The sequence below is a fragment of the Macaca mulatta genome, chromosome 8 (genome assembly GCF_049350105.2).
Source record: "Macaca mulatta isolate MMU2019108-1 chromosome 8, T2T-MMU8v2.0, whole genome shotgun sequence".
Classification (NCBI taxonomy): Eukaryota; Metazoa; Chordata; class Mammalia; order Primates; family Cercopithecidae; genus Macaca; species Macaca mulatta.
Window position 1 is genome coordinate 123,116,486 of NC_133413.1, and position 12,919 is coordinate 123,129,404.

A 12,919-nucleotide genomic window follows, 5' to 3' on the forward strand; every position below is an offset into this window, starting at 1 on the left:
GTTGGGATCACAGGCACACACCACCATGCCCTGCTAATTTTTGTATTGTTAGTAGAGACAGGGTTTCACCATGTTGGCTAGGCTGGTCTCAAACTCCTGACCTCAGATGATCCACCCCCCTTGGCCTCCCAAAGTGCTGGGATTACAGGTGTGAGCCACCGCATCCAGCCTGGAGTGATAACCTTTCAAAGGGAATTCTGATTAGTTTGGCCCAAACCTGTAGAGCTGTATAGAATTAGGAGAAATAAGGTTTATCAGAGCCTGGAGAAGTTCAGTCACTAGTACAGAAAGACTTGCCAGGCAGGGATAAAAGCAGACACAAAGAGAGAAAGAGAAAAAATTAACCCCCTTGAAATTAATATACACATAAGTAAAATATCAGTATACTATATCTTTATTATTTTTTCAAAGAAACTTTTGTGAAAAAAGAAAAGGTACGTGAAATGCGCATATATTTGAAAATTCTTGTGTACGACCTGGAAATTTTTCTAATAAAATATAAATGACCAGCATTAATTGAAGAAGAGATCTGAAGAGATTTATAGTCAAAGGAACAAAAATTAAATTTGCTAAATATTTACCTTTAAGTAAAAATGTCCAGATACTTTTATGGCTACGGTCTTTCTTACTCTAAAAATCATGTAAATTTTATGATTGTTATTCATACTATTCCAAGGCTTTGACAAATTTCCTGACTCATTCTGTAATAATACCATATACTAAAACCCAAATTTTATAAAACCAACACAAAAAGAAACTCTAATTCAAATTCACAAATATAATTATTTTAGTCAAATCGTTAGCAAATTGATCCCAGGGTATACTAGGGGATTGGTCATCATGTTCAAGAAGGTTTTATTACAGAAATGAAACTTTGTCCGAGTATTAGAAAAAACTATGAATACAGTTAAAGGAGAGACATAATTAAATACATGATTGTGTCAATGGATACAGAAAAAATGTTTGACTAGAAGTTAGATGAAATGTATTTGAACTCCCTGAAATTGGTAAAGATTCTTTCCACATACCCTTGTCAAATATATTAAATGTTCAAATATAAAGTCGTTGCCATCCAAAGAAGAATAAGACAGAAACACTAGCTCTCATCGCTATTATTTAATGGAATTTTGAGGGTTCCAATCTCCTACAACAGGCCTCTGGCAAAAATTGTAACATTGAGGATGAAGACAAATATGCTGAGGAAGGTAGAGGGAATTCAAGAATGCGCCTGAGTCTCAGATAAAAGTAACATTGGTGCATACCCTCTAGGCATGTCATGTGGTGATAGTAAACACATATTTGCTTAAGCCACTATTAGTTGGGTTTTCTGTAATGTGCCAATACATGTCCTCCTAATTATTACAATGCCTAATCATGAAATAATTAAAATTAATGAAGCATTAAATCCTGTGGCCAATACCACACAGATGTACAGAAATCAGCAATGTTTCTTTGTAATAGTAATAATCAGTTAGCATTCCTAAATAATCCAAGTCTTAAGAAATATCAAGTAATTATATGAAAATAAAAACTTGCAGACATCTCCTATGTGAAATCAGATGGTTTTTATCTGTGTGTGTGGTTGTGCAGGTGCATGTGCATGCATATGTTTTATTTTGATGTATACCTAATGAGCTAAGGGGAGCTCAGTAATTTAACTCAATCTTTTGGTGTCCCGCTGCTCTTCACACTGATTAGGGTTTCCAGCTTTTCCTAAAAACCCCTCAAAATCACTTAGGATATAATATTGCATAATGGAAAAAAGAATGAAGTCAATAAACTCAGAATTGCAACTATACTCTGCAATATGATTATGATTAACCTATTCATGTTCATTCATTTATTCACGCATCCCACAAATATTTGTTGTTTGCTTTCTATATGTCAGGTATCATGCTAGATTCTGAGAATACAGCAATAAACAAAGCAGAACAAACTTCTTATCATCATGGTGCTTAAATCCTCGTCAGTTTTCTCATCTGTAAAAATGAGTAGTATTTCTTACCTCTTACCCTTCTAATCAGATTTAATGAGTCAATGTAGGCAAAATATTGGAATATGCAAGGCTCTTCATAATTGTTAATTATTGCTCTAATGTTCCTTAACCTAAGACAAAGTTGAAAATAGATCTAAAAAGTTGCTCAGTGTTAATGGATGTTAATGTGTCTATTGAAAAGAACTCTCTTTTTTCTTGCATTCTGATTAATATGCATTTGAGAAAATGACAATATAAAAACGAGGAAACAAGCCTAATATTTCTAAGGGAAATGGGGCAAGGTGGACAGCTAGGTTATACTTGCTTTTCAGCAAGACATTTAGTTCACATCTTAAATCATTGTTTTGGCAAACAAAAAAAAGTCTCCTGTGAATCAGAATGGCCGTGACATTGTTACATCCATCTACAAGGATGTTACTGATTTTTAAAAGTTAGGAATACCATTAACTTCTCAAGAGTCCGGTGGCATTTTATTAACTTATGCTACGGTATACAGTAATCAGCACACTGTCATGAACAGAAACATGAAATTAATCCTAGTTGAATAAAAATTAACTAAATTTAGAATAAAGGACTGTTTTGTTGATTTGCAACATTTGTTGCCTTTTTATATTTTAAGATAGACATTGTCTAAACTCCATAGATAAAAGCATTCATAGTTCCACAGATTTAAAGCAGAAGTTCTAAACTTAATGACTACTTAATCAGGTAATTATGTACTATTTTACATTCATACATAAATGTTTGTTCCTCTGTCAATAGTATAGTCTTAGAACTGTCATTTTCAAAGTACGTTTTTTGGAGTCCTAGAATTCTTCCTACATTTGGAGGGAATGAGAAGCAATCAGATCAACTGAGGGTACCAAGTCTTCTTCCCATCCTTGTTCTACCAGTGAAGCCCAGCTTTTAATCTTTTCTCTATTATGAGTTTCTAACAGAAGACGTCATTTGAAATCATATTTTCTTTAAAATAGTTTCAAAAACACTCTCTTAATTAGCAAAACACAACTTAAGAATAAAAATATATCACAAAAGACAAAGACTAAATTTCATATTTTAGTTGCTATGTTTAAAATGTTAAAAACTTGAGACAAACTACTCAATAAATACATATATTTAATTTAGAGGAGATCTGCATTTAATGCTATCTCATGCAAAATCTACAGGTTACAAAAACAGAAGATATCTTTAGATCAATCTGGAAAAGTTTTTAGCAGGTGTACCATTTAGAACCAACACACTACTCAACAGAGAGCATGGTAATTATAAAAATTATTTTTAGTAGGCGAACTTGCTAAAACTATGTGCACATCAAAATTTGTAACTTCTCAACGTGAACTCTGCTTCAACTCTGAGCTCAGGTTTTAAATTATGGAGAATGCAAAAACATGATTTTCACAGTACAAAAAAAAATCCTGGTAAACTAAACTTTTGAGGACGTATTTTCCTTAGTATTACCTAATTTATATAGGCCAAATCATTTATTCAGTTTAATTGAACAAGTAATTATTAGCTACCTATGATGATGGCAGGGATATTGCTAGCATAAATACAAAGACAAGTAAGACATATTTTCTATTTAGTTATATAATACATCTGATTCATGGTTTACAAAATAGAGGAAGTGGTCTTCTGTGATGGGCAGGGTTAACGAAGTCTTCACAAAAGAGTGAATATTTGAACTTTGCTTTGAAGGATGAGTGAGGAGGTGCTAAGTTAAAATTAAAAACAGTGATTCAGGTAAATTTACTGAATGTCCAAAGAAGCAAAGTTGTGAAACAACTTGCAGGGTTCAGAGACTTATGGGTATTCTGGTAAAATTAGAGTTTATGGAAAAAGAGAAAATCAGATGGAGAAAGCTGGAGGAAATGATGTATGGAGATTTTTTATTTTATCTCTAGGGATAAAAAATAGAGAATTTTGAGCATGAGAGTAATATGATCATCACTCTGATGCTGGAAGATTATCATTAGTAACGTGCAGCAGGTTGGACTGGAAGAGACATTTCCAGTCTAAGGAAGAGGGAGAAAAATAAGGGCATTACTCATTTAGAATGTCCAGGGTTGGTTTCAAATAAGTCATCTCTGTGAATTTTTAAATTACTATTGTTGAAAACTGAGCAGAAAGAGGACAATATAATGTTTAATTGTGCTACTCTACAATGTACTTCCAGCTCTTGAATCGCAGCAGAGGGGAGAACTGTGTAAATATCAATAGAACTCCCTGCTGCTCCAACCTATTCACGAGTTTTAATAAATGTTTCTTGTTCAAGCATTGTCATTAATAATTAATACAGTTTCTAATGTTTAAATCACTATAGATTTTCTGACAGGTAACCTTCATAAGATGGAGAAAATAATGGAAACCACAGGAATATAAGAATGCCAGGTTTGCTTAGCCATTTAGAGGGAGAAGGGGAAGAAAAAGAAAAAAGATATATTTCAAGAAGTATGACTGGGTGAGTGGATCTGTACTCCAAATCAGCATTACACAATATTTCCTAGTAACAAACGTGCACATAGACCACCTGCAGGTAAAATACAAGTTGCCAGAAAAAAAAGACAGATAGTCATGTGTGACATAAGCCAATTGTTCTTTAAATTTTGTAACCTTGTTTTATTTACTGGGGATAGAGGTGGATTTTAAATTGAGGTGGAATATATTAAGACTATAATCAAGCTAATCTTTTTAATAAACTGGCATTTACATAGATTTCTTGAACTATTCAAATTAATATAGTACCAAATTTAGTCACAAGAAAAAAAAAAAAAAACACACAGAATGAATGTGTTCTGCCTCTCTGACAATATCATGCATTCATTTTCATGTGTCCAGAAACAAAAGCATGGCAGTGTTTGTAAGAGAAAACTCTGATTGAAAATTATTATTATGCAAGTAAAATAATTTTTCACAGTAATTAATTGGTAAGATAGAAAATACAAATTTTACCACAATAGTAATGATAAATTCAAGCAACATAACATTCTGATGGTCTCCTATATATTTTTGTTTTTAAAACATAGATTTTTAATTGAGTTTATTAGTACTTTTTTCAGTCAGAATTGCAAATTTGCGTGTCTAATATGTACACTGTGTGTATGTATTGGTTTTAATCAAGGTCCAACATGTGTGGAGGGTATCTATGACCTCATAATGCTTGCATCTATTTCTGGTAAATGAAACTAGAACAAAATATTTTGTTACACACACATAGTTAATCACTGGTCTGTATCTCTACCAACACTGGGATGGGCAAAAGCAATTTCACAAATTTGTGATCTATGATTTATATGTTTGATAGATTACAAAAAAAAGATTTGTATATTGGAATATTTAGGGATTTCAGACCTTTACTGTTATATTTAAGTATTTAATAATTAGTAGAATCTTTGCCAGGAAAATTATTTAAAGTATATAAAATCCCATGTCTATTCTGGGGAAGGCTAGGAGTCTAGAGTGATTGAAACACAAGGATAGTATAATAAACTGGGAGAAAGATGAGGTATGCAAAATAGACACATTTTAAAGGAAAAACTAATTTTATTTAAAGATAAGTGTAATTAACATTTGTAGTTAAATTAAAGAGGAAATTATTTTTGTTGAAATGTGTTCTTCCGTGTGTTCTGCAAAACTTTTAATTTTGTAGATGCAATTAAACGTGAATTTAAAATATTTTCTGGTGGTATTAAGATAACATATTTCCTATAGTAGCAATTCATCATTACCTTTGTAGTTAACCTTGAAACCAACAGATCCAACACTTTCATCTGTTTGAAGGTGCAGCCACATTTGGCTACTCATGCTCACTATCAAGTCTGGTACAAAGCTTCCAGTCAGCCTAAAAAGAGATGGACAAAGAAGGAAGAAATGGGTTATTAAAACACCCTCTGCATACAAATTATAAGACAGATGTGTTTCTCAGTACTTTCTTTGCTAGAAAAAAAAGTCAGATAAACATACAGGAGGATGTAGAGTCCTACACAGTACTTCCTTTTGAACTGAAAAGAAAAAGAGGATTTATACAAATATTCAAGTATTTTTAACACCACAAATATATCTTAAACATTCCCAGTTTCACAGAACTTTGTTCTAGAGAAATATTGTTAAAATATTTCTGTGCAAAACAATAAAGTGAGCAAGAGTATAACCAAACCCTTTGCAATACTGATGTCGAATACACAAGCCTTAAAATATAGTACCTGCATTATAGGCTGTCCATGTCACATATGTTTTTCTGTAAATAGTTTTATTTAAAGACATATGCTGCTAATCTGATGCAGCATAACTGTATCCATTCATTACTAATCCTTCATTCAGTAATGCACAGTTTTGTAACCATAAGAAGGGAAATTACTTCATGTTTTTTTCTGTCATCAATGATGCTGTAGTTGCATATTTGAACTGAAGTCAAAGGTCATAAGAAGGATGAAAGCAAATGAGTAAATAAGACCTTAGGTTGGGGGGAAGTCTATCCAGAATAGGAAAGAGGATAAAATGGATTCACTGCAGAGTAAATGTCCACATTGATAAGGGATTCTAAATTACATATAGAAAGACAGGTTTCCAAAGGAAGAAATTACTGAACGTTTGCCTCCTTTATTGCTAAAACCATGAGGATTGCTGGAAAATTACATCAGGAAAGTATAAAGTTTCCTTTCATTGTAAAAACCTAAGAGAGTATTTAGACTCTTGTATAGTGGCTCTACTATGAATACACCAGCAGAGGGCAGTGTGATTGACCCTATCCTGGAAGTGACTATGGCAGCAAAATGCCCTGTGCGTAGTATTTATGAAAAAGTATTCCTCAAGGATTTCTTGACTCTCCTATCGTTTCTCTAATCATTTACAGAAAAACTTAGAGGAATTTGTCCCAGTAGGGGAATCTGTAAGTCATCAGCATGTTGATGGTTTGCTGGTAGACTCAGAAACTAAAGAGCAATACAAAACCAACACTTTGGCTTTGTTACAATTCCTCCTTCAAAAGGGCATAAGCCTTCAATAGACAAATTTTAAAATTGCCAAACTGAGATAAAATATTTGGAGCATCTGTTGATGCTGAAAGCCTTATGTAGGTGTCAGCCATTTTGTAGATAGAATGCTCTTCTACAAAAAAAAAATTAAAACATTTTTGGGACTAGTAGAATATTGTGGACAGTGAAATTCAGCTTTGGTAGAGTGGCCAAAACTCTAATGAAATAACTGCATAATAATTCCTCAGATCCTTTGATTTGGTCAGTAGAATTTGAAGAAGTGTTCAAATTAAAATTTGCTATAGTATAAGCTTTGGGAATTCCAAATTTTGCAGAATCTTTCCACTTGCTTTGTTAGGAAAATAAAGGGGCTACTTTTGGAATTTTAACTCAAAAGTTGGGATTACATGATACACTAATAACAAATTTCTCAGTTTCCTTGGAGGCAGTGACAATGTTGATGACAAGATTCTGTGGCAGTAGCAGATAAACTTTTAAAAAGGCTCAAATCCTTACCTCCAGTCACTTATATGCATGTCCCCCATGCTGTGACAGCTATCTTGGAAGTGCAAAAAATCCAGAACGTGTGGGTATGCCATCAGACCAGTTAATAAGAAGCACTGATCCCAGTATTGTGCTTAGGAGATGCAATATCCTAAGTTGTATTACTCTTTTACCATATCCTGATCAAACAGATGACCATGATTGTATTATAGTGGTAAGATAAGTCACTAAGCTCTGATTAACCGATTTGATATTCTTGTCTGTAATGAGACTGAGAAAGGATGGGGCTTGGCTTCAGCTCACCTCTGCTAGAACATCCTTTCTTGCATTCCCCTGATCACAAACCCATACCACTACTTCACTGATACCATACTTGTTAATAGTCATACGAGGAAAATAGAGATTCTATGTTCTTCTTCTGTGCTCTCATAATGGGTAACCATGCCTTTTGTTTAAATAATTCCAGAAAAATGGTCTTAGGAGATTCAAAATCAAGCCAAGTTTGCAGTTTCCCATCTTGGGAAGGAATGCTGCACTATCGATTTACAGTCCTGTTGCCACTGGCCAGACCACCATGTGGCCCATTGCTCAAGATAACCATCACAATCAGATACGCTGACCCATGTACCCTACCAGTTATGTGCTGTGCACAGAACAGCCTGTGTACCTTACCCCTGATATGAAGTCCCATGAGTTACCTAATAAAGAAATTCCTTACTGGCTTTTTTTGGAGAGCCAGTTGGAGGACCCTTGTGACTCTGCTCTCTCCCTTGTGTTTAAGCACAAGCCCTGAAATAAATGCCTTGTCTGGGAAATCTGCTGAGCCTCATGTTAATTTCCATTACATAGGGAACCAAAGAGCCTGTGGTCTTTAGTAATAATGCCAATTTAATAATATTTACCAGTAGACATGTACTTGGGATAAAAATGGCCCAATTTAAGGTTTTGTATGCTATGGTGACCTCTTACACGGCATTTTGGAAGCTTTGCCTAGAATTAAGCTGACACAAGCAGCACAGTTAATAGAAGTTACTAGAGTTGCAATACTTGATAGCTAGGTAGGAAGGTAGGAAGGTAGTTAGGTAGGTAGGTAGGAAATACATGTTTGGTGTCTGTCACATAGGTGAGCAAATTTGGAGAAATAGAAGCTTCTCGTCTTTGATGGGAAGTAAAATATCTCATGGAAAACTGATAACTGATTTTTTTTTTTTTAGGAGGTATACAACTGTCCTATCAGATCAGTAATCATCTGTAGAGCTCACATAGAGCAGAATGACACAATTGTTTAATGCAACTATTATAAAGGAGGCTAAAAATATTTCACTGAACTATGAAAATTCCCTAATAAAGTAACCCCTATACCACAATTCTTATTTATTTGATTAATAATGTGTCATTGACATACTCATCTAAGTAAAATGGGGACTTTAAAGACCCTAGACTTTTACCATACTTACATAAAAATAAAATTATTCCAAAAATATTAAAGAGAAGAGCTATATGTCAGAATAATTATTTACAGTCTATTCTTAAGGTACATGTGGCAGTTTTCCCCAACCAGCTTTCCCAGAAACTAAATGGCAGTTGGATTTCACAGAATTAATGTCTACAAAAAGTAAGATATTTTGTCTAGTTATAGTGTATATGATGTTTGGATGGTCTGAAGTCTTTCCATCTTTAAATGTGAATGCTCAAGCTGGGTAAAGTATCTTTTAATACCCATGATTTCCACTTTGGGGCTCCAGAAGCATAATGAATCAGAGAGAGGAAGTCATCTTATTTTCACTGTCACCTAGTAATTATGCAATTATTTATAGATTCCTATAAGATGAATGGAACTCATTTGCTGAGATTTAGCAATATACTGGATTAAAATGGCCTAGAATTTTACTGTTACTAATTGTCAAAAATTAGAATGACCTCTGCAAACAAGCATGATATTTTTGCCTTTGAACTAATGATTGCCAGACCTATGAATTTCAGTCAGAAATCATATCCTGTGCCCAATTTAACTGAATTCTCTCTTAATCATGTTCATACTCCAAGGTACTTATCTCTTCCTTAGAATCCCTGAGACACAAAATCATAAGGACCTGGAAGGACCTGTTGAAAGAAATTTGCCACCCTATTGACCTGGAGATTTGATTTATCTGAAAGTGTTCCAGAGGTAAGATGAGCTGATCCTGTGCTAGAAGGATCAAGTGCTCTTGATGACCCACATGGCTAGCAAAGTGAAAGAAAATCTCACACAGATTCATGCTTGCCATGTGGAGCCAGCATCTCAGAAGAATTTGACAATAGTTCCTACAAAGGACTCAAAACAGATTTTCTAGACAAGTAATTTTGGCTCTGAACTCAACTGAAAGAAGAAATTCCAGGGAGCTTATGCTCATAGACTGCTTTGTTGTCCTATTCACAGTAACATTATTTCAATTACTTTAAGAACCACATTTTATTAAAAAAAATATGTTATGTGTTACACTACTTTTTCTTTGTGTACTCCTGGTAATAGTTCCCACAGTCACTTATTTCCAAACAGCTCAGAATTGGACTCCCAGTGATCAAGATCTTAATGTTACACTCACCCTAACTAAACTTTAGAAAACTTTAGTTGACTTTCTTTCTGACTACAGGTTCCTGACCTCCCGTTTCTTAAAGAATTTAAGTTAAAAAACTTGCAATTATAAATTCATTCTTTGCCCCTTTGGATGTAAATATTCAACAAAGAATATCTTTCTTAAGAATCTCCAAGCCATTCCTTTGAAATGTAATCATTGAAGGAGATAGCACCTGTCTCCCAGTCTCTATGGGAGGATAGGAGCTTAACTTCAACAAGAAACAATTGAAACTCGGATGATCTATATACATTGACTAATCTCTCATCTAAAGCTTTCCAGTGATTTTCCACTAACTCACTCCACTGCTTAAAAACCCTCCCACCTTTTGGTTCCACAAAGTTGAGTTCAGTCTCTCTCCCCTACTGCAATAGTTTTGGAAAAAGTCTTTCTTGTTTAACTTGTCTGGTGCAATTTTTCTTTTACACCAGAATAGGTATGACAGTCAACAGTCCAATTATTGGCAGAGTAAAAGTCAGACCATTTTCTCACTAATTTTTTAATAATCCCAAAGTAAAAGTAACTAATACGTGTCTAAATAGTTAATCCATAAATTTCAAACATACAGGCACACACACAATTTTTTTAACTGATTTAAACAGAAGGAAGATTTAGAATGAAAAACATCTAATTAACAGACAGACAAATCTGACATTTATAGGTAAGACTGCAAATGATAGGTCTAATATAAGTTAAGTAGCTTTGGGACACAAGTCTCTCCAGTCCAAATATCAATATATAAACAAAGGTAAATGTCTATTATTTGTAGAGATTTAATTGACTGTTATTATAATTAAATTATTGATTTGGGCTTATGTGAAACCTATAGACTAAATTTTTCCACAAGAATTGTAACAAAGTCATGTATATTAAATATTGGAAGTTCAATCTGTACCCTTAAGAGGTGCCTCAAAACGATACTAGAAAATGATTGTCTTTGTGTCTTCCATCTCCAAAAAAATTGGAAAAATAAAATAAATACTAAAAGTCACAGATTATCTTATAAATGTAATATTACTTAGGTTATTGATGAAAACTCAGAATAAGTTTTTTGGCCCTCCAAAAATATTTTATTTAAAAATTCAGGTATTTGGGTTCTAGGGTTAAGTTATACCTTAGGCTTGGTTTAGTAAGATGTCATGAAGATCTACAAAATAATATTCAAATAGCTAATTATTTGAAAGTATAAGCAATGTAGATATCACAACAGTTTATAAAATTAACGGATGATGGAGAATTTTTGTTCATGACTAATCAAGAATCTGCTTGATCTATTCACTATTGGTTCACTTAAATGATATATTTAAAGGTTATTCTTTCAAGGCTAATAATACAATACATTTTTAAATTAATTCTATTATATTTCTGAAAATTACCTTACTTTGTATTTTACATTGGATTTGCTATATATTTTGATAACTGCAAACTGTCCAGAGAAGAGTAGAAACAGCAATACAGATAATTACAGTGTTATAAAATCGTAACAAAAAATAAAATTTCTAAGTATAAACACAAATCTTTGAAAAAATGTAAACATTTTCTTGAAATTATAAAGGTAAGAGAACTCCCGGAACTCCACTTCTCTTTAGAAATTCCTAAAGAAAACCTAAAGTTGTAGATGCTTTCTCTTTTTCTTTCAAATATGTGTAAATGTTTTAAAAGCTAAAGAAAACTCTTACAAGTTTTGCATTCCAAGATTGTCTTTCTTAGAGATCTTGGAGCCATCTTTTTGAAACATGAACAGCAAGGAAGATGGTATCCTGTCTTCCTGTTTCACTACTCAGTGAAAGTTAAAGCCTAGGCACTTGGCTCCATTATGTAACTTCTTGATTGTCATAAAGATAGAAGTGTATATTTTTCTTTTGATAAAGACAATTAACATGTGTGTAATGGATTATATCTGTCAAGCTGTATAAAAAGGGTGAGCTTTCTCTTCTTTGAAATCTCTACAGATTGCCTATGATGCAGATCACTATCTGGCTTAATTTTTATTTAACAGAAAAACTGTTTCACTCCTTTTTACATTTTGTGAAGCGGATTCTTTGGGTTGGTAGGTGATTTTATTTTCATTATATTTTCTCAATACTTGATGTCTCACTGAAAACCCTGCTCTTTGTATAAAACCTCAATGGCCAATTCTTCTCAGCTCCCTCTCAAAGACCTTGGTTTAGATTCAAATGGTAGAAACCTACCTGCTTTGGACAACTTTGTACTCAACCCTGACGGTAAAGGATGCTGTGGGCTGCAGAGGAAAGAGTCAAATCATTCTTGTAAGACTCTCAAATGAGTCTTTAAATAGCTGTGTTGCAGTAAGTAGTCAGACATGAGCAGGGCAGGAGAGGGAATTCCCCACACCAGGAATATTAGGTGATCATCAGGTGATGGCCAGGCAGTTATTAAACTATCTATCTAATTGTTGCAATCAGCCGGAAGGAAAGGCAGTCTCTCAATAGATAGAAATACCTGAAACTGGTGATCAGTAGCTTCCTGATAAGATCTCAGGAGTTGGGTGAGTGGGCTTAAACATGTGTGCTAAGAGGTAAAACGCTGGAGTTTAACTGGTAACACTTGACTGGTAAGAGGAAAAATGCCTCAAGTACACATGCATACACTTCAGTAAACACACTGGGCATGTGTCCCATCCCAAGTGCTGGCAGGCCACTGTGCATGCAGAGAGCCCATCCCAAAGAAAACCTGGGGAGAAGAGATGCAACCCCCCTGGAAGCATGCCAACATATAAAACCCCAAGTCAAAGGTCAAACCACACACTTGAATCTCTCAAGTCACCTGCTTGGCCCTCTTCCAAATGTACTTTACTTCCTTTCATTCCTGCC

The 12,919-nt window shown here is 34.0% G+C and overlaps 1 protein-coding gene across 1 annotated transcript in view; it reads right to left on the minus strand.

The window, feature by feature from the left end:
- The window catches only part of CSMD3 (CUB and Sushi multiple domains 3), a 1,224,761-nt gene that overhangs the window by 557,809 nt on the left and 654,033 nt on the right, over positions 1–12,919 (minus strand). Inside the window, exon 13 of the mRNA XM_015145899.3 lies at positions 5,722–5,834. Coding sequence (XP_015001385.2) covers positions 5,722–5,834 — 113 coding nt within the window. The remainder of the gene's footprint in view (positions 1–5,721; positions 5,835–12,919) is intronic.